The 25,055-nt window shown below is 40.5% G+C and overlaps 3 protein-coding genes across 4 annotated transcripts in view; 2 read left to right on the forward strand and 1 right to left on the reverse strand.

Annotated features, from left to right (window-relative positions):
• Positions 1–11,699, forward strand: part of RB195_005004 (uncharacterized protein) — a gene marked incomplete at both ends in the record, with an annotated part of 28,416 nt that extends 16,717 nt beyond the window's left edge. The window contains 31 exons of the mRNA XM_064177269.1: positions 100–214; positions 1,437–1,528; positions 1,681–1,760; positions 1,850–1,987; positions 2,093–2,173; positions 2,450–2,593; positions 2,737–2,905; positions 3,858–4,016; positions 4,168–4,402; positions 4,502–4,616; positions 4,703–4,864; positions 5,038–5,118; positions 5,245–5,326; positions 5,477–5,616; positions 5,742–5,831; positions 5,914–6,032; positions 6,267–6,375; positions 6,651–6,766; positions 6,836–6,960; positions 7,067–7,200; positions 7,635–7,769; positions 7,825–7,908; positions 7,997–8,177; positions 8,244–8,343; positions 8,405–8,552; positions 8,609–8,728; positions 9,350–9,430; positions 9,666–9,775; positions 10,527–10,712; positions 10,770–10,866; positions 11,544–11,699. Of these exons, the coding sequence (XP_064034394.1) occupies positions 100–214; positions 1,437–1,528; positions 1,681–1,760; positions 1,850–1,987; positions 2,093–2,173; positions 2,450–2,593; positions 2,737–2,905; positions 3,858–4,016; positions 4,168–4,402; positions 4,502–4,616; positions 4,703–4,864; positions 5,038–5,118; positions 5,245–5,326; positions 5,477–5,616; positions 5,742–5,831; positions 5,914–6,032; positions 6,267–6,375; positions 6,651–6,766; positions 6,836–6,960; positions 7,067–7,200; positions 7,635–7,769; positions 7,825–7,908; positions 7,997–8,177; positions 8,244–8,343; positions 8,405–8,552; positions 8,609–8,728; positions 9,350–9,430; positions 9,666–9,775; positions 10,527–10,712; positions 10,770–10,866; positions 11,544–11,699 (3,884 nt within the window). The remainder of the gene's footprint in view (positions 1–99; positions 215–1,436; positions 1,529–1,680; positions 1,761–1,849; positions 1,988–2,092; positions 2,174–2,449; positions 2,594–2,736; positions 2,906–3,857; positions 4,017–4,167; positions 4,403–4,501; positions 4,617–4,702; positions 4,865–5,037; positions 5,119–5,244; positions 5,327–5,476; positions 5,617–5,741; positions 5,832–5,913; positions 6,033–6,266; positions 6,376–6,650; positions 6,767–6,835; positions 6,961–7,066; positions 7,201–7,634; positions 7,770–7,824; positions 7,909–7,996; positions 8,178–8,243; positions 8,344–8,404; positions 8,553–8,608; positions 8,729–9,349; positions 9,431–9,665; positions 9,776–10,526; positions 10,713–10,769; positions 10,867–11,543) is intronic.
• Positions 11,700–12,198: 499 nt separating this feature from the next.
• Positions 12,199–12,510, forward strand: RB195_005005 (uncharacterized protein; the record flags this gene model as incomplete). Its single annotated transcript, XM_064177270.1, has 2 exons — positions 12,199–12,376; positions 12,455–12,510. The coding sequence occupies 2 exons, from the start codon at positions 12,199–12,201 to the stop codon at positions 12,508–12,510; spliced, it is 234 nt and encodes a 77-aa protein (XP_064034395.1).
• Positions 12,511–12,572: 62 nt separating this feature from the next.
• On the reverse strand, positions 12,573–24,406 carry RB195_005006 (uncharacterized protein; the record flags this gene model as incomplete). 2 transcript variants are annotated; one of them, XM_064177272.1, is made up of 27 exons in its annotated part: positions 12,573–12,728; positions 15,494–15,638; positions 15,700–15,768; positions 16,961–17,132; positions 17,678–17,748; positions 18,468–18,622; positions 18,686–18,788; positions 19,032–19,132; positions 19,206–19,322; positions 19,652–19,819; positions 19,879–19,950; positions 20,006–20,082; positions 20,154–20,256; positions 20,312–20,405; positions 20,659–20,804; positions 20,859–20,984; positions 21,403–21,550; positions 21,617–21,747; positions 21,803–21,920; positions 22,209–22,306; positions 22,626–22,718; positions 22,784–22,907; positions 22,966–23,067; positions 23,420–23,470; positions 23,591–23,658; positions 23,708–23,764; positions 24,296–24,406. In XM_064177272.1, 27 exons carry the CDS (start codon positions 24,404–24,406, stop codon positions 12,573–12,575), a joined length of 2,976 nt encoding a protein of 991 aa, XP_064034396.1. The 2 variants fall into 2 exon arrangements, with proteins under 2 accessions (XP_064034396.1, XP_064034397.1); XM_064177271.1 differs by having other exon boundaries at positions 22,617–22,718.
• Positions 24,407–25,055: the final 649 nt, after the last annotated feature.

Below are 25,055 nucleotides of genomic sequence, written 5' to 3' on the forward strand. Positions count from 1 at the left end.
CACAATTAAAATTCCCAAACTGCTGAAATGGTGTGATCAAAGATTAACTGTTTGGTGAGATTGACGTAATGACGGATTTAAGACTGTATCCAATTACAGCTGTAGCGAAAATGATCGACCCGGCTGCGCCACGACCTGAAGGACAATTGATGACGCCAGTCAGAGGTGAAAGTGCTGGAGCCGCCACACAAAATCAACCAAGAAGTCTGGATAGGTAATTCTAACGCGTTTGTTGAATATTTGTAAATGCTTTTCTAAACAATGCTGACTGATTGTAGAAGCTCCAATCAGTCAGCATTGTTTTATGTTCTTCGTCTGAAATAGAATTTCCTCTTGAAATTTATGAGGGCAAAACAGTAGAGGCGTCTGTGAGGCATTGAAGAATAATCATTTTAAAACTACAACAAGAACTATTACACGAGTTATTGGGTTTTCTTTTGAATATTTAAAAATTCTATCCCTCCTGAATCCGTGAAAGAGACTGATTGTTTAAAAAAAAGTGATAGTAAGTAAATCGCTGAGTATGAGGGTGTAAGTTGTGTGTAAGCTTGGGGCAAGTAGCTAACTGATCTACAATCAACATCTTTTTTTCATTAAAGGAGGCATTATGCCTCGAAGTTTGTGGTTTTGTAGTGCGGACTAATACAGTAAGACCTACTATTGCCAGTGATTCTACAAGATTCACATAAATTCTGTGGATAAGAACAATTTACTCCTGAAAATTCTTTGGCAGTTCCAACTGAAGAATGAGAATGGAGACCTGGGAATGGGTACGGCTTCCGAGATCGCCGGAAGTCGGTAGAGTCCGTATAAACGACGATCAGCTGCTGCTTTCTCGCTCATTTCCTCACAGTAGATGGGATTTTTTTTTGCAAAACCCACAGGAACTCCAATATTTAAAGTTCAAAGTCAAATTAGTTTAATCAAAGTCGTAACGAGAGAACGAATTTTTTTTCACAGGCAATTATTTCCTACATGTATCATTTTTATCGCTTGTACCAATTCAAGAAAAATGAAAGGAGCGACACTACTGGAACTTGGTTAATGAAGTGAGAGAAGAACCAAAATGGAAGTGTCGTTATTTGTCTCAAAGAGAAGGAGAATTAACAATTATCGGCTCCCACATTTTGATTTCAACAATCCATCACTCGCGCTGACCTTAAAGGCCGCCTCTGCGAAGAGCAGAATAACAACAGATGGGTTAGAATTAATAGGACCGCGATAGCGGAATACTCTAGTAGCACTTTCAGCGGGATTCTTTTTCGCACTTCTCCTTCTTCATTTGTTTGAGTAACGAGTAAAAGGAGTATGACTAGAATTCCGTAAGAATCAGAAAAAAAAAGTTGAATGCTGCCCTGAAAGATGCAGGTACATGAGTAGAGCGCTGATTAGAACTCTTAGTTTGGTTTCAAAGTGTTACTTTTCATATTTTTTAGTGCTCTGCACCGATATGGCACATCTGCTCCAAAAAGTATCGCCGCGTTAGTCCTTGATCATGCAGGACGTCCTGGCCCGCAGGTCACCTACGGTAAGTGTGAGAACTAGTTTAGCCTTTTTTCCATACTTTTAAAAGTATTTGTTAGTTTTTTTTTTAATGTTTCCGTTTTACTTCCTAATCTTTTCGCTTTCTGTTTCCAGTGACATCATTTTAAAAGTACCTTGGCAATAACGTGCTTCCAGGTAAACTGCTTAGTAGATCAAATAAAGTGGCGTTTATGCTGTTGAACAAGACCATTGCGATCGGAAAAGACAATACTAAAGTGGGTTTGAGCAGCTATGGTTATTTGAACTTCTATTGCACATAAACTATTTTTGTTCTCTTAAATGTTTCGAAAATAACGCATTTTAGGCTCCCATGTGCAAACCCGGAGATCGAGTAGCTCTTATTTATGCAAACACGGAACCGTTGGCTTTCCTAGCCGCTTTTTATGGATGCATTTTAGCTGGAGTTGTACCCGTCCCTGTGGAAGTGCCTCTAACAAAACGAGTAGGATTTCGGATATGTATTTGTTTGCTGCATTATTCTGAAACGATTTTTCGATTTTTTTTTCACATCAATCATATTTTAATCTATATGGTTGCATTGGTTTAGGATGCTGGCATTCAACAGCTGGGATTTCTGTTGGGTAGCTGCGGCGTTAAGGTTGCGCTAACGTCGGAAACATGCTATAAGGTGAGTTGTGAAATGATCGTTTCCATTCTTCATGATTTTTATTCGTTATGAAAATTAGTAGCTAACCTAGCAAACCCTGAGAGTTTTTTAAAATGTTTTTTTCCTAGCCGATTAACTGCAGAGGGTCTGTTCATAGAACTTCTGTTTTTAATCACCGACGGAATTTTTCGCCAATTCTAAAATCCAGCGACTATTTGATTTAGTTTCGGGGACCTTCTGCGTCCCAAATATAGTGATCATTGCCAAATACTTCGTCCTTTATCCTTTTTTTTTCAGGGTCTTCCCAAAGGGACAGCTTCGTCCACCTCCAGTCTCCCGAAAACAACACCTTCGGGCTCGAGTTCGCTAACCGGCAGTTCTCAGGAAATCGTAGACTTGAAGTCGTGGCCGCGATTGTATTGGGTTATTACCGAACATTTAGTAAGTGATTTGGGTTGGGTCTATATGCTGCAGAATACGAAAATAATCATTGAACTGTTCGTTTCTTGAACTGTTACTCAAGGAAATCATCTTTTTTTTTCATTTATTTCGTTCATTCTCATCATTCAGTTCCCCAATTTCAGGCAAAACCATCTAAAGATTGGACAGCCCCACCAAGAGTAGCTGATGAAAGTATAGCCTACATAGAATATTCGTGTGATCGTGAAGGAGCTGTGAAAGGTGTCTGCGTGTCACGACAATCGATGCTGGCACATTGTCGAGCTATCACTGCAGCGATGGAATATAAACAAGGTTAGTTTTTTTTTTTTAATTTCTGTTGTTGATGATCAAAAACATAGCTGGACCTGAGTTAGACTGAATAGACCATTTTTCCAAGTCAGTTACTTCTGAACGAAGCATTTGAACTCAAATATTTGTGAAATTATAATTTAAGTTTTAAATTTATAAATATACATCAACATACAGTATTTCTAAAGAATTGATATTATGGAATGCACTACGTTCAGCACGTGGTTGTGCTACACGAGTATTTCTGAACTCGCTATCGAAAGCATTCTCTGTTCTATTTCGAAGAGGTTCATCGAGGTCACATGATGAATCGAGGAAAACGTTTGATTTTCACTGCTGTTATTTGGTGAGATCGGAAGGAACTCATAGCTCTTATGGTTGCTCGGTAATGAAAAGCTCTTGTCTCAGTGTTTTAGCTCTGATCAAGTGATTAGGAAAGTTCCAGCAAAGATTCCTCAATGGCATCATTTGTATGATTTATCACTTGTCGAGCGTTAGTCGCATCATCGTTCATCACATTCTCACTTTAAAGAAAAAATTGCCTGACACAAAAAAAAAGCCAAGCAAGTGCTTGGAATTGCTTTAGCTGTATAGTTGGCGGTAAGTCTGAGTTGATCACACTTTTTTGGACATTCATACTGAAGAAATGGAAGAAAAGCTACAGAAGAGTCATTTGATTTATTCGACTGCCATCAAAGATTCATGACAATCATATTCGGCTATTTGATGTATGAATTTCGTTTCTTTACCAATTTTATTACTTTGTGGAACCATGTACTGTTGTATACTGTTTAATTTCGGTGATTTCGCCTGCTTTTGAGGAGATCTCACCTATTTTTCTTTTTTTTTTTTTGTTTGGAGTTTTTACGTGCCCAACCAAATAATTTTCTAACAACTGCTCTTTGTAATACAGTATTCTCAATGTGTTTCATTATGTATTTTTTGTCCATTCTAGGCGATACTATGATCTGTGTCCTCGATTTTAAAAGGGAAGTCGGACTTTGGCATGCGGTTCTCGCAGCAGTTTTTAACGGAATGCGTGTGGTCTTTGTACCGTACTCCCTGATGAAAATCAATCCAGCCAGTTGGATGCTTATGGCGACGAAACTACAAGGTAAGTTCTATAACTTTACTACCAGCTATGAAAGATATTGGTAAATGTTTATGAAAGGAAGACTTTTTTGCTCCTAAAACATTATATTACATTCACTCACCTTATGCCAGGAAGTCTTTGTGTTAATGATTCCACTATTAATTACTTTAAGCGTCCGTCGCATTGGTGAAGTCTCGAGATCTGCATTGGGGCCTACTAGCCACTCGCGATCATAAAGACGTCAATTTGTCATCTCTGAAGTCGCTTTTGGTAGCAGATGGTGCGAATCCGTGGTCGCTTTCATCGTGCGACCAGTTCGCAACAACATTTGCAGCTCACGGACTAAAACCAGAGGCAATGTGCCCCTGTTCTGGAAGCTCCGAGACGGGGACCATATCGTTAAGAAAGTAGGTATCATCTCATTCTTCGAGGTTACTACGAAACTATTTTATACTGACGTTGGCCTTTTTTTGAACTTATACTGTAGTTTCATTGTTTTGTTTTAGGCGAACAGCAAGTGGAACCGGAAGCAGTGGTCGAGGAATACTATCGATGGCCGCGCTAAGTCATTCGGTTGTCAGAGTAGACAAGGAGAATTCACTCACAAGCCTGACACTACAGGTTTGATTTTGTGATAAAAATCTGCATTTTTAGCTTTATAGAGTCCGAATCTTACTTCTCATCCAGTCACTGCAATGTGGTTTTAGGATGCTGGCCAAGTAATACCAGGCGGTTCCGTTGTCGTAGTCAAACAAACGGGTCCATCAAGGTTGTGCCGGGCGGATGAACTTGGAGAGATTTGCCTATGCGCTAACTCCACTGGCCATGCTTATTGGGGTTTGGAAGGAGTCTCGACGGCAACGTATAAGGTAGGGGTAGCTCCCTCTATTTAGTGTTTTTCTGACTCTTTAATTCCTTTTTTCTTTTTCTGTCAGTGATAAACTCTTTATTCTAGTTAGCAGTCAAATTAGCTTCTTTCACAATATTCGAATTGCTCATTCGAATTGCTTCATTCAATAGTCCTAAACAGTTAAAGTTTTAGGCTGAACCGTTGGGTGCAGATGATAAGCCCCTGGGCCCAAAACGCTATGTTCGAAGCGGATTGATAGGCTTCATGGGTCCCGTAAGTGAATTGTTACTTTCTATCTACTGCGAAGTTAGGTTTTTGTATTTTTTTTTTTGCCAAAAACACTATTCCAATATTCATCGGAAGTTCTTGGAGTTTCAGTATGGAACTGTTATCTTTCAGGATGGACTTGTGTTTGTTGTCGGACGACGAACAGCACAGTTGAGCGTTTCTGGACGGCAACACTCAGCTGATGACATAATTGGTGGGTCATTGTCCTTGTTCTTTACTTCTTCAATTACAAAGTTATCAGAGGTCTTGAAGACTGTAGAGTCTTAAGTTAGACCCACTTCGTAGCGGCAATAATTTCTGGCGTTTTTATTTATTAGTTCATTGATTCATCGCCAGTTTTCAGCCACCGTACTCGCTGTAGAACCGATGAGGTTTGTTTACCGAGGACGAATAGCAGTATTTTCTGTATCAGTACTTCGTGATGAAAGGATAGTGATAGTAGCAGAACAAAAGCCTGGCGCCAGTGAGGAGGATGCCTTCACTGTGAGTTTACTGACTATTGCAGTGAATTTGTGAATTGTCGAGAAAGTAACCTGGTTTTGGTTTTACTTCGATGCTGTCGCGAGGTTTATGCTGGCGATTTTCAAGTTTTAGCTTTTGATTTTCAGTGGATGTCACGAGTGCTGCAAGCTGTAGACGCAATACATCAGGTAGGCATCTACTGCCTAGCCCTCGTCCCAGCTAATCAGTTACCGAAGGTGGGCGGCGAAGTTTTTTTCTTCTTGTGCTTACCATTAACAGTTTCTGAGCTGCCCAAAATTATTTGAATACTAATTCTAGACACCTTTGGGAGGAATTCATGTGTCTGAGACAAGGCAACGATTCGAAGCTGGAGAGTTACATCCATCGACACTTTTAATGTGCCCACACAGCTGTGTGATTAATTTACCAAAGCCTAGGTTAGTATTGCTAGTAACTATCTCATTGTTTTCTTGATTGGGAGAAGAAAAGAAGTATTGCAACGTTACTAAGAATCCCAAGTATTGTAATTTCATGTTGAGAAAAAGTGAGGTTGTGAGGTCAAAGAAGAGGTTCTTTCTAGGAAAAACTTTCAGCGCGATAATTTCCTGTATCACTGTTGTATAAAATATTGAACTGGCACATTTCGTAGAGGTTATGATAGTTTTCTGCAGAGAAGTGCAACCAGATATCGGTCCAGCCTCGATGCTTGTGGGGAATCTGGTGCAAGGTGTAAGGATTGCTGGAGCACAAGGTCGTACTTTAGGGCAAGAAGATGACATGGTTAGTGGGTTCTTGTCCTGTTTTCCCTTTTTCTCACCATTTGTTTTCCTTTTCATTCTTTAAGGTTTTATCCGAAAATGTTGTCTTCTCAACTGAAAAAATCTTTCCATATTTTCATTGCTGAGCATTCCACTCTTCCTTATAGTATATTATATTGACTATTTTGTTATGTCAGAGTTTTCCGGCTTCTTTTGCTTTTTAAATCTTAGTCCACGATGTTACCTTTCTCTCTCTCTCTTTTTCCTGCCAAACTAGAAAGCTTCACTTTTATTTAGAATCTCTTGGAAATTCTTCGATCGAGGGCTTCTTCGTCGCCGGATCACAGATTATTCACTCTTGTTACAAGCAAGAATCCTGAACATGATACAGCAACATGCGCCAGCCTTCTGAAGTGCGTGATTTGTGTGGAGCGCATTGAGAGCTCTATAAATACCGCCACCAATTTACTTACACAATTAAGGAGAGCAGAACGAATCGGTGCATTCCTTGTAGAACGAGGTCGGTTAAATGTCGGCGATCATGTGGCGCTAATTTTCCCTCCTGGCATCGACTTTATTGCTGCCTTTTATGGTTGCCTTGTTGCTGGTAAATGTTTTGTTTTCATAAGTTTTCGTGAGTTGAGTAGGAGATTCTAATCAAAGCAAACGTCTTTTTTGTCTTTGAAGAAACAGTTTAAACATCGTTGTTTTAGGCGTCGTTCCGGTATGTATACGAGCACCGTCGGCTTCTTCGCTTCAGACCACTTTACCGTCCGTACGGATGATCGTCGATGTAAGCAAAGCAGTGGCGATAGTGTCCAACAGCAGTGTTTGTAAACTTCTAAAGGTAATTCGTATATTTCTGTTGTTTTTACTCTAATTTTTCTTTGATGTTTCATTTTTTTGTTTCTGGTTTGTTAAGCATTACACTTCGGATGTGGTGGACCAAACAAAACAACGCCTAGTCCTTCCTTCTGTATTGAAATCAGAGATAAAATGATGTGAAAAAGATGTACTGAAAGTTGCGTTACTGTAGACTGTACATGGTCGTGCGAGAACTTTGATTTTTAATTGCGTAGACCAAAGAAAGCTCTCAGTTTTTTTTTTTTCTCAAATGGTCTAAACTATCATCAATTGTATTTGGTCTGAAAGCACTTCATTCTTTCCTTTAACAGTACCGATTCTGCTCTTAATAATATATCATGACTTGTTAGGTTGAGACAAGAAAGTTTTGTTGTGCAATCCTCTGCTGTCATTTTACACTGTACAAGCTCTTCTCAGAGCAAAGAAGCTGCTCATCGAGTAGACTCCAAAGCCTGGCCGATGATCTTGGACATCGAAGATTCCCCAGCATCCTGGAAGCGAAAAACGAGCTCAGAACCGTCGGAACCTCTGCCTTCTGATGCTTGTTACCTGGTATTGGTTAAGCTTTACTAATATTTTTGCATGGCAACTAATTGGTTTTGTTTAGGATTTCTCTGTGAGTACCACCGGACAACTGGTAGGAGTTATTGTCAGTGTGGGTGGAGCACTGAGTATGTGCAGGAGTTTGAAGGTGAGTGAAGCTTGTGTTTCATCTATGTTATAAGTTATGATGATTTTTCCTGGTTAGGGACGTCACTGAACCGCCTATCCTTTTCCAGGTCACCTGTGAGCTATATCCTTCGCGCCATGTCGCCTTGTGTCTGGACCCCTATTCTGGTCTAGGATTTGCCTTATGGTGCCTATCTAGTATTTATTCTGGACACCACACGATTCTTATTCCACCAGCTGAGGTGGAAGCAAACCCGTCACTATGGCTAATGACAGTTTCTAACTTGAAAGGTCTGAATTATTTCCGATTCGTTCGGAACCGTACGTTGTTATGAATTCTAGTAGTTTTCGCTTCAGCTCGTGATACATTCACCACTTACGGAATATTAGGAATATGTATTCAAGAGTTGGCGTCGCAAGTATCGACCCTCAAAGACAAAGGATTGAACTTGGCTTGGTTGGCAGAAATTTTTTGCGACTGCTGTGACAATGTTCTCGTTGAATAGGAGGAATTTCAGTGTTCGGACTTGCGTGGTTGTAGCTGAGGAGCGACCGCGTGCCAATTTAGTGAACGCATTCTCACGCATATTTGCCCCGCTAGGACTTTCTCCAAGAGCTGTATCCACATCGTTCGGATGCAGAGTGAATGCCGCAATTTGCATGCAGGTACTGTTCGTAGATTTTTTCCTCCAAACACATGTTGATCAGACACACCATTGAAGGGTGCATCTGGCCCCGATCCATCGAGTGTGTATGTGGACGCGCGAGCACTGAGGAATGATCGGGTGACGTTGGTTGGCAAAGGAGCACCTCATAGTTTATTGCTGATGGAAAGCGGAAAGGTTCGTCTGTCATTTTCACTTTTGCCTTTCGGGAGCATTTTGTAATCTGTTTTTTTTTGTCGATTTATATTAGGCTATTACTTGAAGGTATCACTCTAAGAGTCTGGGGTGCTGCGGATTTCAGGAGGGTAATGCTTGTAGGGGATCGTGGATTGTGGGGAAGAGGACGATTCTGTCCGTTTCTACCTGTATCAGTGGAAACGGACGACCCCGGGACGCTGTTTCTTACGACTTCCTCTACTGGCGCGCGCCACCCTTGCGCCCTCCCGCCTGCGATTTCTCGAAAACCTTTTCGGACAAATCGCAGGTGGGATTGGGGCTCAAGGGCCCTGCAAGAGAAGCCGTCGTAAGAAAAAGTTCCGGGGTCGTCCGTTTACACTGATATAGGGAGAGGTGATTGGAATCACCCTCTTCCCCACAATCTACGACCCCGTATAGGTATTACCCGCCTGAAACCCGTGCCACCCCAGATTTGTGGGGTGATGCCTCTAAAGGGCTATTCAGTAATAAAACTTCCGTGTCGATTTATGCACTATTGATTTTTTCCTCTTCTTCTCTGGCCCATGTTATGCTTATTGTCCCTGTAAATATAACACGGTATTCGAAGAACATGTATTTTAGCTTCTTCCTGGAGTAAAAGTGGTTATAGCGAATCCGGAAACTCGAGGACAATGTGCAGATTCACATCTCGGCGAAATATGGGTATGCATGTTTTACACTGGATTTTCTGCTGAAGATACAGCAGTTTTTCTTTTCACGGATACAAGATGTAATTATGAACTTACTTTTGCCGCCAACAAATTTTCTGGCTAACTTTTCTGGCCTTTTTTCTGGCTAATTTTTTTTTCTCACTCTGTTCTTTTTTGCCACTGTTCTTTAAACCATTTCTTCTTGCAGTTCATTTCTGATTCCTTTAGCATATATTGATTTTGTGCAGGTTTCATCTCCACACAATGCTATGGGTTACTTCACGGTTTATGGCGAAGAGACGAGTCTTCACACGGATCATTTCAACGCTCGGCTTGCATTCGGCGACACAATGACGAGGTAATGTGTAATTTCTTTATTATTAATAAACAATAGAGGTCCTAAAGTGGAAAAAAGAAATGTTTGAGATTTGGGAACATTTAATGATTTAAACCGTCCCTGGCTAAACTTCGATCTGCTTGAACGTGTGTCTACGGCGCTGCTGTTTGTTCGGATCGCGTGCAAGAGTTGCCCATTGGGTTTTTTTCTCTGGTCGACAGTCACGAAGAGCATCATATTTCGTTCTAAAGAAATCGTGAAAAATCTAACTATTAGAACGGCGGTCTTCCTTTAGTGCGTTTTGTATCGCGTGGGAGCCAGGTCGCATATGGTTTTTGTCCAACGACTGTCATTGAGAGGTATCATGTGTCCGGTTAACCCCAATTTGGCATCATCGACAAATTTAGCAGTGTCTCCGCTCTTCGCTAATGTATGTGGATAATTTCGAATTCCATTTTCCATTGAAACGAAGTGAGATACTCTTAAAATCGCTCTTTCGATAGAAGCGTTCGGTGGCAATTACCGCATTTTCCTCCTATGTACCTTGTTTTTGAAACTAGATCAAAGAAGGCCAGATTGAATAAATAGTTTGAGATCTTACTCATACTTTATTTTATATTTTGACCTTCCATTAATTTGGACATAACATACGAATCACTCCCCAACGGAATTGCATTGAATTATTATGTTCATTTGATGGGCTCCTGAAGTCCATGGCTTTTAAACGTTGATAAGATGTTTCATATTGTTTTGTTAACTAAGTGTTTCTTAGGTTCGCTCGTACGGGATATCTCGGATTCTTACGACAAACACAAGCAATAACCGAAGACGGAGAACTACACGATGCAGTTTTTGTCGTAGGTGCACTTGAAGAAACCCTCATGCTTCGTGGAATGCGATATCATCCAGTTGATATTGAGTCTACTGTAACTCGATGTCATAAATATCTAGGAGACTGGTGAGTTCTGAAATTGAAAATTTGATAAATGTGCCAGACCTACAAGAACTGTTCCAGTGCTGTGTTCACGTGGAGTCATTTAATAGTTGTTGTTGCTGAATGTACTGGAGCTGAGAATGACGCGTTAGATCTGGTGCCTGCGGTGACCTCTTCGGTGAGTTTTGAAATTCTTGACGCTTTGTCACACATGTGCGGAGGATTTTTTAACATTTCGACAATTCTTTGTACTTCTGAGACTTATTTCAATGTTTTATCTAATCATTTTATTTAATTTTTTTTGTTATTCCTTCATTTCCTTTGTTTTTTTCTTTTACAGAACGTTTCATTTCTGTATGACAAATAAATCATAATTCTATCGAAATAGTTTTGTAATCGTTTTCATTTTTTCTCGCATTTCTTTTTTTTTCTCAACTCTGTCAAAATGTCTGTTTGAATGCCTATCAGTATACTTTTAGTTCTTTTGGGTGGCTGAAACAGTTTTTTTTTAAACGTGAAATTTAACTTTGGAACTTTCTCACACCAACTAACCATAAAGATCGTTCCCACACATGAAGTCGATCCACATCCATTAATTCTATATTTCTCAATAAAATATATTGGGACAGCAGCTTATTGAAGAAGTGGCTTATGTCAAAGTCATAAAAATAGGAATTTTCGTTCACTGGTTGAGGTTGACACATTTAAAATTTAAGATCATTAAAATTTACATCAATTGTTAGTTGTTTAATTTCCCTTCTATTTGATTATAATAGTAATTAATAATAATTAAAGAATTAGTTGCTTTAACGTTTAGTTATTAATGATGAATAAGTGAAATTTGTAATTATTCAGGTTCTCGAGGAGCACTACTTGATAGTTGGTGTTGTTGTGGTTGTCGACCCGAATACGATCCCCTTAAATTCACGTGGTGAAAAGCAGCGACATCTGCTCAGAGAGAACTTTTTGCATGATCAGTTAGATCCGATTTATGTTGCCTATAATATGTGATCAGCTGTTCTTTGTTTTGGATTTTCTTAATCACTTCCATATTCTTCTCATATCACTGGTTGATGTCGTTCTCGTGTTCGCCCGCCGATGCGCGTAGAAACACAGATGATCGGGATGTCAACTGTTCAGTTCTTCTCCTTTTTTGTTTTGTCTCGTTTTTTTCTCCCTTTCTTTTTGAAATTGTTTCTTTTTGCAATGTGCATGTCATCAGAGTGCTAGAGTCCTGCCCCTGTTATTATATCCCTGTACAGTAGATGTAGAGTTTGATGGCGTAATGCCTGTAATTTTCTATTATTTATCGATTATTGGTCTTAATAGGCTAAGAGAAGCGCTTTCTTCATGCCAAATTTGCGCATCGCATCTTGCCTTACAAGAGTATTGATTCGCTGACTATGTTTTTTTTCTAGTTTTTTCATATTTCAACGTTTTCTAATTGCTAGTTTTTGATTTTCAATTGTATGTAAATTTGCTCAGTCCTTTGTGATAGTCATTTGTTTCCATGTTCTTTTCGTGGACAACCGCCCACTCATCATCAACATCGTGGTCCATACTGCCAACTTACTTCGGATGTGATCATGAAATTGATATGCTTTGCTTGAGATTGATGAGCATTAAATCATTTGAAACTATGCATTTGAAGCAACAAAAGAAAAACTCGAATGACGTCATCGCCTTCGGTGAGCTTTTCTCGTTTTGCACAAAATGGTTTTGTCCCTCAAGTTTCTAACTCCTGAGTTACTGTAGTCTTACTGTAGGAGCGTTCAATGAGCGTTTCCCTGCCTTTATTCTTCGAGAGTACTTTATCGTTTAACATTAACATCATCATTTTCTTTAATGCTGATACAGCATACACATACACATCCAAGTACAATATTATTCTCGCGTTTCTCGAATGCTGTACTTACTGAGATTTTTAAGTCTTATAGAGAACCGCCGTGACAAACACTTCAAATACATTTCCTTAGCGGCTTTTTCACGTCTGATGAATGCTTTGGCGGTTTTGTCGTACGTGCTGCGCTCCTTCAGCATCTGCAACGGCTAGGATCATTGCATAAGGTTAACTCGAACGTTTACCGAGAGACCAATCGAGACGAATCGTTGCTTTACTTCGCGATGGTCCCAACTCGATTTTAACCGCTCTAAACTGCTCCACTTAGAGCGCAACCGCTTGCGTAACTGCACCATGCCTCATTTTGACATTTTGATCCGAATATGCACATGTTCGGTTTACGGTCAATTTTGGTGTGATGGAATACATCTTGTAGATATATGTTGAGCAATGACCGAGTTAGGTATCACGACTTCGTTTGAAATTCATAGATCTAACGTATACGCAAAGTTGTGCCCCCCTCCCACTTAAAGGCATCACCCCACGAATCTGAGGTGGTACGGATTTCAGGTGGAGTATTCATATACGGGGTCGTAGATTATGGAGACCGGGGTGGTTCCGCTCATCTCTTCCTGAATCACTGCAAGCAGCCGACCCCTGAATGCTGTTTTGTACGACGCCATCTACTGCAACGCTCCACCCTTGCACGCGTAGCGTCCCTTGCTGCCTATCGGGGCAGTCCGAATTGATTTTCGACGAATCGCAGGGCGTAGGCGGCGCAAGGGGTGGAGCGTTGCAATAGACGGCGTCGTACAAACCAGCATTCTGGAGGCAGCTGTTTACAGTGATACAGAGTGAGATGAGCGGAACTACCCCCATCTCCATAATCTACGATCCCGTATACATATATTTCACCTGAAATCCTGAAACCTCAGATTCATAGTATACTGCATTTAAATGCTCCTGGAAGACCGTTTTGCTCGCTCAACGGGGGCAGCGATGTGGGCAGGAAGTGTGCAGAAGGGAGAAAAAGTGAATGCGCTAATGCAAATGCTGTGGTCACTTAAACAAAAAAGACAATAATGAAAAAGAAACTCGTCGGTAATAAATGTGAGGCAAGAATCAAGATTCTTAACACTTTTTATTACGGCTAACATTTCGGCGTCATAGCTTTCGTCAGACTTTGGAAAGTCAGACACATTCGTAACATATGCTTGCAAATGCCTCATCAAAACAAGTCATCATCCTGTAAGAAACTACACCCAAAACCAAGAACCAAAAGAGCCCAAATCGTTTCAATACAGCCGTTGTCGTACTGCTAGCGAACCTTCGCGTGACAGAATCGTCCTGTCAATACTAATTAGGATGCGACCCGCATATGACTCCCATATGTAGATCAACACCCGCAAAGGTCTTGACACAGACCCAGCTATTGAGTTGGTGACGGCTACGCATTCCTCCTTTCTATTCATTTTTGGACCTTTATTGTTTATCCAAAAGGCTCCCGAAGTTCTACGAGCCACAACTTCGAGTTCGTACGATAGGATCGTCTCAGCTATGCAGAAAAGAGCATTTTCATGACATTTTCTGTGATGAGTTCGGAGAGGGGTTGCTGCGTTTGAATGTTTCATCCCATTTAGATGTTCTTTAATACGAACACAAAGAGGTCGCCCTGTTTCACCAACTTATTGTCCCTCTCCCCCCCCCCCCCCCACATATTTTGCAAGAAATTAGATAGACCTCACCAGAGATCATGCTGTCGTCATCCTTGCCAACAGGGCATACTGTACAGTCTGGGATTAAAAGCATCACCCCACGGATCTGAGGTGGTACGGATTTCAACTGGAGTATTCTATACGGGATCGTAGATTAATGAGAGAAGGATGATTCCGTCCATTTCTTCCTGATTGCCGTAAAAAACGGGCCGGCAGATACGGTTTCGAACTTTTCGGCGCGCTACTTTCTACAAGGAGTTCGATTGGAGCGCGCCAGTCGTGTACACATGCCGCATCTTCCGGACCGTTTTTTACGGCAATTAGGAAGAAATGAATGGAACCACCCACCTCTCCATAATCTACGGTTTACGAATACTCCACCTGAAATCCGTACCACCTCAGATTCGTGGGGTGATGCCTTTAAGCAGAAGGGAGGCGTGCACTCTATTTCCAATTAAGTGCTCCCTGAGATTTGTGGAAGGTACCTTCACAATTATCATATATTCCTCGAGAACGCACCTCACCAAACTAGCTCGTATCGCTCTACTCAAGCCGTCTGTTATGAAAAATAGGCAGAAATTGATTTTCTTTGTTTCGACTTACCAGGCTCAGACGAAGGCGTTGGCCCCATAACCTTAGCCGTAACACAAAGTTATTACAAATTAATAATTTTGACTCTTGGTTCACATCTGTAGCAGGAGAATTACCTGTCAACCCACCCAGCCTTGCTGTGTAAAACTTAGGCAAAACTCCAGTGAACTCTGTTCCATCTTGTTTTTGTTTTATGGCACACCTGTACGCGTTTTCCAATAAATGAATAAATAAATAACCGACAAGTTGCAGTCATTTTGCCAAGATTCAAGAAAGGTATCCTCAAAAAAAAAAAAAACTCTGACTCCGCGCAAATGATCTCTAGGTCGTGCCTGGTGTAATCTGATTAACCTTAAACTTTTTGCAGTTGCATAAGCAGCTGCGCTCGACATAGTGTAGTGGACCTAGCGGTTGGAACCTCACCTACTGCAGAGATCAGTAAAGTCCCATCTCATTCATAACTGCTAAGTTTGACTGCGCCATCTCGAGCGTTGCCACTTATCCAACTGCGCAAGGTTCATCTCTTTTGGACCGGACTATAGTGTTTTAAAGATGTGGGAGCTGAGACATTAATCTAAATTCTAGTCCAAATTAAAGTGTGTTACCAACTTCGGCCGCGTCTCATCTGATACCCACAAGAGTCTCACCGCTGTTGTTACCTTGTAGTATGATTGCTGATGCCCTTCACCATGCTGCACCAAAGGAAGGCGCATCGGTGGCGGAAGTTTGCTAGTCGACAGACATTGCAAACGAGGCAACTGATTAGTGGCAAGGAACGTTCGACCGATCAGCTGGTCACAAATCCTAAAAGTACTCATTCGGTTGGTTAATTGTTAGCCATTAAAGCACTAATTCGAGGACGAACCGGTCATGATCCAGTACTGAGATGCATAGACAGGATCCGTAGGTGTAGAAAAGTTGCTGAGGGACAAGGCTAAATTTGAGTGCTTTACTTATTTGGAGGACACAAAGTGTCTATTTATTCCTTTGCATAGTGCACAAGCAGTATAGAGGTAGCTGCACGGAATTCTCTACAAGTTCTGATGAATTCTTGCTTTGATTTGATTGATTGAATGAATGAATGAATGAACGAATGAAAGAGTGAAGGTGAGACCACGTGCTAAAGAGTGCATTTCGTATGAGAGCGAAACAATGGAAAGTGTGGAATTACAGAGCCTCCTATATATAGTCGGGTGAAAACGACATGAAGCGTGGACAGTTGCGTAAGCAGCTGCGGTGGAGACAGTGGTTGGAATCGAGGTGGGACCATGGCGAACTGCAGAAGTGGCTGCGGTAGCGAGGATCCTTACACGATCCCAACCGTTACGCCCAACCGCGCCGCTTCGAGCGCAGCCGCTTACGCAACTGTCCGTGCTTCATATCGTTTTGACTCAACTATACCTCAGTGTGCCCTTCTGGAGAATGTAAAGCAATCGATATTTTGTCATCTACCATGGGAGAATTTATAGTTAGAAGAAGTAAGGTCTGTGGCGTCTCAATCCGATTGGGATGCGCCAACGCGTCCTACTGGAGTTTGTAATCGTTGAGGTTTTGGATCTTCATCGCTCCGAGATCGATAAGTTGGTACCAGACAATCTTTTGCAAATTTATCGAACCCGGAGCGATGAAGGGCTTGGTTGGCTTTAAAGGCATCACTCCTCGAATCTGGGGTGGTGCAGGTTTCAGGTGAACTATGACTATATGGGGTCGTAGATTATAGGGAGAAGGATGATTCCCTCCACTTCTTCCTAACTGCCGTAAAAAATGGCCCGGAAGATGCGGCTTCGAGCGTTCCGGGGCGCCATTTTTACGAGTTCGATTGGAGCGCGCCAGTCTTGTGCATGCGCCGATCTTCCGGGCCGTTTTTTACGGCAATTAGGAAGAAATGGACAGAATCATCTTCTTCCCCATAATCTACGACCTCGTATACGGATAACCCACCTGAAATCCGCACCACCCCAGATTCGTGTGTGATGCCCTCAAGGCGAATCGTCGAGCGACCGTGCAGTCGCAGCACAGCCACTTACGAATTACACTCGCCCCTCGTTTATAATTAGGTGCAGTTTATTTTCCATAAAATGTGTATGTAGTATACTACGAGGAAATGAATGAAAACATAGGCTTACAACTGAAAATCCTGATTCCACGTTGATTTCTCGGATTGTGCGAGTGTCCTTGACTTGTAAAGCGGGAAACAATGTGCTGGATATAAGCTGGGAGGAAGCAATTCGATACGTACGAACGGATCAACACGATCATAGAGCATGTTCAGTTCCGGCGCGTTCTCCAAACCAACAACTGCAACACATTTATATGAAGTCGAAGAGATGAAAAAAAGATGGATTATTAGATCGATTGGCGGCCTTCAGACTAGGATTATTCTTAATCACCAAGCGAAAATCGCTTATTTTGACTCATCGTTATGATTAACGTCTGGTTCCGCCAACTCCTTATTTTTGTTTTATTCATTTAGTTTATTAAGAATAAAAATTTCAGTTTTAACATTCTGAAACTCCTTTCTCTCCTTCCTCTCCGTACGTAGTGAAGTTTGCTGCTACTTTTGAAGAATCCAAGAACTGTCTCCATCATCTATGCTCAGGTTTTTTTTAGTTTAATTTTATGTACCTTTCTATTTTCTTTTTATTTGCTTCGTATTGAAAGCTAAATTTCAAGGAATCTCGCTATCATCCGTGCTCAGATTTTCTTTTTTTTTAATCTTTGAACTAAAGACACTCTCTGCTCCATTGAAGTTTTAGGAACTATTCCGGAAAAGATCGAACATTTCCACTTCTTGTTCTTTGTTCTAAAACTTTCATGATTGAAGAAAAGACATTCCAGCTCACTTTTTAGTAGAATGAGTGCATTCTCTCCTGACGTTGGCAGGTAGCCAACTTGAATATTGATTTGTGGAGCGCTGAAATGTGAAGGATGAACCCAAGAACGTTCTTTTTCCATTTAAATCTGTAAGTTGTGTCATCTCGACAAAAAATCTCTTTTCTTATTAAATGATTAAATGAGTAGCAACTATGATGCTTAGAAAAGTTCCTGTCATTATTTTCGATTCTTTGAAATCTTAGATGAATTTTGGTGGCAAAGCGAAGGTTGGTGGTTGGGTATGCATCGGATTAGATCCTTATTATCAAAAAAACCCATAATTGAAAAGCAGTGGTAATGAAAAGAATTTGCATGTCATTTGATAGAATCATAGATCCTTCATGAAACACATGTAGATTCTGTACGGAACAAGTTCGCCTAGGTTCACTCATTTGCAAAAAAAAATTATCCCATGACTTAAAAGTGAGACGGAAATAAAACACTTGTGCTTGAAGGCATCACCCCAAGAATCTGGGGTGACGCGGGTTTCAGACGGGTAATGCCTACAGAGGGTCGTAGATTGTGGGGAAGAGGGCGATTCCGTTCATCTCTCCCTGTATCGGGTAAACGGACGACCCCGGGACGACATTATTTATCCTCTATTTTATTTTGTTACTTACGATTGCTTCTGCTGCAATGCCTAACCCTTGAGCCCCGCCTCCGCCTCCGATTCGTCAAAAACCCAATCGGCCCCCTATAGGAACTACCCGGCTGAAACCCGTACCACCCCAGATTCGTGGGATGATGCCTTTAACTCACTGTTCGTTAAGGTGAGTATGTACATCTTCTGCCACCCGGCCATAGTAGGAGAGAATCAGTTCATCTGTGGTGAAACTGTGCAAATACAGCAATGACGTCACATCCGACGACTCTGGTGGGATTTCGAGTATTGCATGGATCGCTTTCAAGGTAACCTATTCGATATCGATTCGGGAAAAAGTAGGTGTATTCTTCTAAGTTCAATTCACAAAACTCACATAGATATCGGAGTAATAGTCAGGATTATGGTGCTTTTTCAAATGTCGTAAAATCTCAGTCTCAAGCATTTTGTGAAGAATTTTCAGGGCAATTTCTGAGCATCTGAAAAGGAAATATGAGCCACAAATTTGCGAAGTTCTTTGCTTGATATTACTGCATTACTACTCTGCTATATAGACGCCGATACTTATGTTTACTCGAGCGACCGCGCACGCGTTTTAGTGCGGCGCGGCAGGAAGCGGAGGAAGTATATGTTTGGCGAACAAAATGCGTAATCTGCTTCTCCGTCAATTCAACATTAATGCTGGCTACTGTAAAATGGTACGGTAAACAGTGAGGCGGCACCTATGCAAAAGTTCTCCTCGAACATCACATGCCAATCGATCCACACTATCCAAAACAGCATGAATCCGTTCGACTGTGGAAATTTCACGCATATAAGCTGCCTAAACGAGAACGCCCTTTTGTGAACATTTGTTGGTATACTGTATTACTGTACGGTGAGAATTTACAACTTACAAGAGTTTTACTGTGTTCATAACTGTCAATCGTAATGCTTTTCGATATTTTTATGACGTCATCACGTTTAGATCGGCTGTAGATTCGTAGCAGAGCGTTCATGATTTGTTCACATTTCTGGAATCCAGGGCGTTGTTGGTATGGATGTTCATAATTTGCGTGATCAGCATTTTCAATGACCGACCCACATGCAAATCTCCGGAGAGAATTTCTCGGTTCTCGAAACTACCCCCAAACTACAATTCTATCTCATTTTCGAGCTAATCACAATGTAATTATGGGAAGAGGAAAACTTTAGGATTATCTGGCTTTTTCGAAATAATCTCCTTGAAAATTGAGCCAGTTTTTCATTCGGTCAAGCGTTATGGATCTGAGGAGCCAGGAAATCCGAACATTTTTTTGTCCAGAAATCACCGAAATCATAATATTATTACTATTTGGCTCACCTTTCTAGTGCTCTCGAGCACACTAGTGCAGGTATTTTCAAGTGATGCGGCGTCCTCCTTCGAGATTACGGTAGCAATACGATCAAAGTCGATAAAACGTCGCCAGCGTTCCGAAATGAACAACAACGCCTGTTCGATCCCGTTCACTGCACGTACGATCCGTGAATCCTTGAAAATCAATCGATAAATCGACTACCAGAAATATTCTACTGACCCAGTGAACTCACAGTGTCCGAGTCGCTTGAGAGCGCATCGCTGTGTAGTTTCTTTGCATAGGCGTAGATGTTTTCCGAGTAGATCTGCAGTGAATGTTTATTGATTTATCGAGTCTTGAACAGAAGAAATAGGACCGACGTGAACTAGCGATATTGATCCCATAAACATATGTTCAGGTCGTTGGAATGCTAGCATTGAGTAGTCATCGGAGAGTCCTTCAATGAGCATTGATTTATTGATTGTCCCATCTATCGATTAGTAGAGGTGAGCGAACAAATAGTCAAACCCTTCTGAATGCAAAGAAATGAGTATAGCCCTCCAGGTAGCGGTCTGCGGTGTTCATACTTTGTCGCCTCGCCGTCATTGTTTAGCGATATGGTACGAGCAACCTGACCATAGGGAATTCTATTAATAATCGAAAGTCTCTGGGCAGCTATCGATTACCATCTTGAGGCTGATATCCCGCCACGAATACGTCCAGAATACTGTAGCACGTGAGAACCAATTCTCAAAATCGTATATTTGTAGATTTTCGATGCTAAAATGTGGTATGAACTTTCGCAAGGACGTAGTTATATAGACGCGCAAGCGATGCGCAGTTGTTGCAGTGTCGTTTTAGTCGAAAATAATAAATTCGAAAAAGAAACAATAAAACAGGAAGTAAATGTGACAATAATGATAATGAAATCTGATAAATAAAACATACAAATACACGAACAAATACAAAATGCAAATAAAACTGTGGAGTAAAATAAACAAATAAGTAAATAAGTGGTAAATAGAAAGAGTACCGATTTCTTCTGCCGAATTCAGCCAGCGAATGTAAAGTATCATAGAGTCGCATGGTGTACTTAGTAAAAGTCTCCAATTGATCTCCTTGGCGTGAATCCAACTGAGCGAGGCGCTCGGACAAATATTCGTTACAGAATGATTCCAGCTGTAACCGATATGTAAGAGACGCAGAGGATGCACACGATTCTGCTTCTCTAACCTTCTCGTCTATGGTTTTTAGTGTGATTTCAACGTAGTTGATGTTGAATTGATGAAAGAAAAGATTGTAGCTTTGGAAATTACGTTGTAACATTTCCCACATGTCCTGGATGGTAAGACAACCGTCCTGAAAAAAAAAATCGCGGACAGAGGCATCGGTCCAACATTTACCTTTTGAAGGTTTCTTTTTAGGTGTTTTACGATCTAATATGAGGTAAATATCCGTGTTTTGTCTGCAACGCTACTACTTCTGTACTCCTGCATTTTGGTTATTGAAAGTCCGCAATTGCACACATTTCCGCGCTATAGTAGGGTCAAAACGACATGAAACGCGTACGCAATTGCGTACGCGGCTTCTTTCGAGGCGCTTCGGTGGAGCGTAGTGGCTAGGAGCGTGGTGAAATTCTTGCTGGCACCACCCATCGCTGCAGTTTGCGACGGCCCCAACTTGGTTCCAGCTGCTGCCTTCACCGCGCCATTTCGAGCGCGTACGCAAATGCACCGCAACTACACTCGTGTTTCATGTCGTATTGACCCGACTATACCTTTTCGGTTTGTGGTTTGAACGCCTGCACGATCCATTCTTCCACAGAATGTTTCACCATTTGGACGAGTTCATCGGTAAGAACCGGCGATGGATCGTTAGAGGTGGAGGCGTCCCACACCGACAACATACATATGTCCACTACTGTCCTGAGAAATCAAAATCAGTAGTAACTAGGCTAGTTATTGATTGATCGATTGGTTAGAGCCGCATACTTGAGCGCCGTATTCATCGCCTTCAGGATATGATAGCCATCCGGTGGGAATAGCGATTGATCGATGAATTGTTGGAGCACTTCACGTAATTCTGCACACACACATTCAGCTAGATGAGCTAAGGCGATTTCCTGAAACACGGTTGTTAATCAATATATTGATTCGTTTGTTCGCCAGTGGACTCACCAAAATCTCGCTTTTAACAACATTTTGTTGTTCTTTCAGTTGTTTCACCACTCGTGTGATCGCCGACTCATCCAATGTGGTTCTCGAATTGTCCCAGACGAGAAATACGGATAACGTCCTAAATCCATTGCGATCACAGTGTAGCGGTCAAGTCAGATCAATACGATCAATACAAGGTTAGAAGATCAATACAATGTTTCGGAGTTATCACTCAGAGCTTAGTTTTTCTTTACCATCCTTTTAATTACCTTTTTGTTTTTCTTAAATATTTCATAAGCTTAAATTTCTAGTTTTCAACAGTTTCTAAATCCAAGCCTAATTTGTAATTCTTTAAGATTCTAATTTTTAATACTAGATCTAATTAGATCTAAGAGACCTACAGAATAATACTAAATCTATCACTCACACAATTTTTAACACTTCTGGAGGAATATTCGAGAAATGAGCGGCACGATGCAGTAGAGCAAAGGATCGATCCGATAGTTCTCCAGAGTATTCACCGCCCTGTAATTGATAGAGTTCATTCCCATGCTATTATTTTTATTATTTTTCGTTATATTTTTTTAGAAAAAGGAGAGGAGAATTGATTTTATTCAACTTTACATTCACTCACAAAAAAATAGCTTCGAAACACATCAAAGATGGAAAAATCAGATTAATTTCTATGATTTTGACTATACTTCCAACAATACAAAAAAAAAACAAAAACAGTACAAAAAACATGAAATTGTAGAGGAATTAATATTTTTCGGGTGAATTAATGTCATTTTCTCTTTTTTATGGTTTTTTTTTCCTCGAAATGAAAAATCATCACATCTCCTACTGTAGCTTCTGCATCGTATTCGTGAAGAGCACGTGTGAATTCGAGTAAATCCTCGCAGCTGAGACGTGGAATATGGTCATAATCGATATGCTTCTGAAGATAATCAATACAGATCAATACGGTAATTACAAAGAGGATCAAGAAAAAAATGAAATCACCAGCAACTTCATTTCAACCGTATACACACGTCCTTTTAACGATATCGATTTTTTCACTGTGCTATTGATCGGCAGCTGAGCGATTTGTATACATTCATCTTCTTTTCGATCTAGTTGCATTATTCTGGTATCAGAGAGGGTGACCATTTATCGATTTCGAGGAAAACCAAAAAAATCGATACCGTTTTATGATCGATCCAGATCGAACAATTGTTTTGCGACTTTCACCATTGAATCGTGCTATAGCGAATTTGATCTTGAAGTTTGTATGATGTCCAACGTCACTAAAGCGATTGATTGATTGATTGATTGATTGATCACAGTAAGACCAAAAAAGTTTGTGAAAAACGTAGTCATGGTGGGGAATTTCCGCTCTTTTGAAATCTATTTGATGTCTTCAATCAATCGATTATCGTTCGAGTTCGTTCTATCGACAAGTTCACGGTCTATTTTTAACCAGCACTTATCGGTTGAAGGAATCGTCAACACTAAATTCTTATCAAGTGCCCGTATGACCCTATAAAATGACTGTGTAGTTCACAACAGAATTCTTTGAATTTTCTCATCTCTACCAATCGATAAGGGAATAATCAATAATCGGAGAAATAACACAAATAAGCAAGGAAAGCAACTTACAATGTATAGGTTTCTTCTGTGTTAGCAGCGTATTGTCTGCACGTCTCTTCACTAAATATGTTATATTTCCATGCGATCTCCCTAATAGCCGAACTGTTGAGTTTTTTTTTTCGAACGAGGTAATCGTTCTGTTCGGATACAGGTTTCAAGAAATGTGCGGTAAAAACTAACTTGAATATGTACACAATCATTGTTTCGGTAGACGGTAGATGTGCGATTAATTCGACTTGATAACTTAGCTAAAGAAATCAATCAATCAATAGGACGATCGGGATCACGATTGGTCACCTTTTGTAGACATTGAGCGAGCAGATGGTCGTGTTTTGATGACGTTATTGGGTGCACCTCAAACATTATATTATATTAAATTATTATTAATTAATTATTATTATATTAATCTAAAAACTAATAGAAACTGAATCAACATTGAAAATAACCAAAAACAGTATCATTTATACGAAGAAATGCTCTTTCAAACGGCTCTGTTACATACCGATAAACTTTTTTTTTTCTGTGCGTGACTTTAAATTTAAAAAAAAAAAACATCACTACTTATACATAAACCTAATGGTAAATAAGAGGGCCGCAAATTTTTGAGCTACCGGTGAAGTATTGGGTTTCATGGTTTTTTTTAAACAAAAATGTTGTGTCTTGTGGTCGCTTGCGTACTGTAGCGATGTGACTGTTCAGATAGAAGGTGTGAGTGTATTTTTACCACGGAGAATTTTTCAGCACTATAACAGATAAGGTTTGTTAGGGATATAGCATTTGTTATAAGACTACTCCTTAAGTTTTTATAATGGATTTGATCCAAAAAAAAAAAAACCAAAAATTATTTTTAATAAACAAATTTCATTACTACTTGCAGTAACTGACTTCACGGAGATGTTCGAGTAATTCCGCGCGTCGTGCCTTCTCCTCCCTGCTATCGTCGTCATGATCGTGGAGCACGGCGCAGACAACAGCCGAATATCCCTCATCCTTCATTCACTTGTGAAAGTATACAGGTAAGCAAATAGAAGAAGTAAGCAAACTTCCAGACAAATGAGAAAAAGTGCAATTCTCTAATTTTGATGTGATAAAAAATTAAAAAAAAAAATTGATGAGCGGTAGTGAAGCATGCGAAAATGTGTCGATGGAGAGAGAGACATGCCCTCTGTGAATCACAGAACAAACTATGGACTTCCTTATTTAATTACGTTGATGACCCCTTTTCACTGTTTTGTGCTGAAGGGGCTTGACTTCGTAATCTAAGTTTTTTTTTTTTTAAGATTAAAATTTTCAAGATTCAATTATTCAAGATTCTACCGAAAGAGGAGGCGTCAAGTTGAACTTTGTAGTAGCAATATTGTTAATTACCATACTCTATATTATTGAAATTAAATTAGATTAATATTATTTAATTAATCACTATATTTTTAATGGTAGAATTCTTGTATATGCAGTGAAGTTCTCCAGAGGGGATTTGTAGAAGCCAGGTTTTCGGGAATTATATCCAGAATATTGCATAGTCCGTCGTAGAGCACTTTCCTTTAGCAGCTGTTAAAAAAAAATTGAATTTTGAGCAGAACTAATAGAAACTGGCGAAACTCTGGAAGTAATGTGAAGATTTGGTGTGTCGGTCGTACTGATAAGC

Source organism: Necator americanus, chromosome I, assembly GCF_031761385.1.
Source record: "Necator americanus strain Aroian chromosome I, whole genome shotgun sequence".
NCBI classification, from domain to species: domain Eukaryota; kingdom Metazoa; phylum Nematoda; class Chromadorea; order Rhabditida; family Ancylostomatidae; genus Necator; species Necator americanus.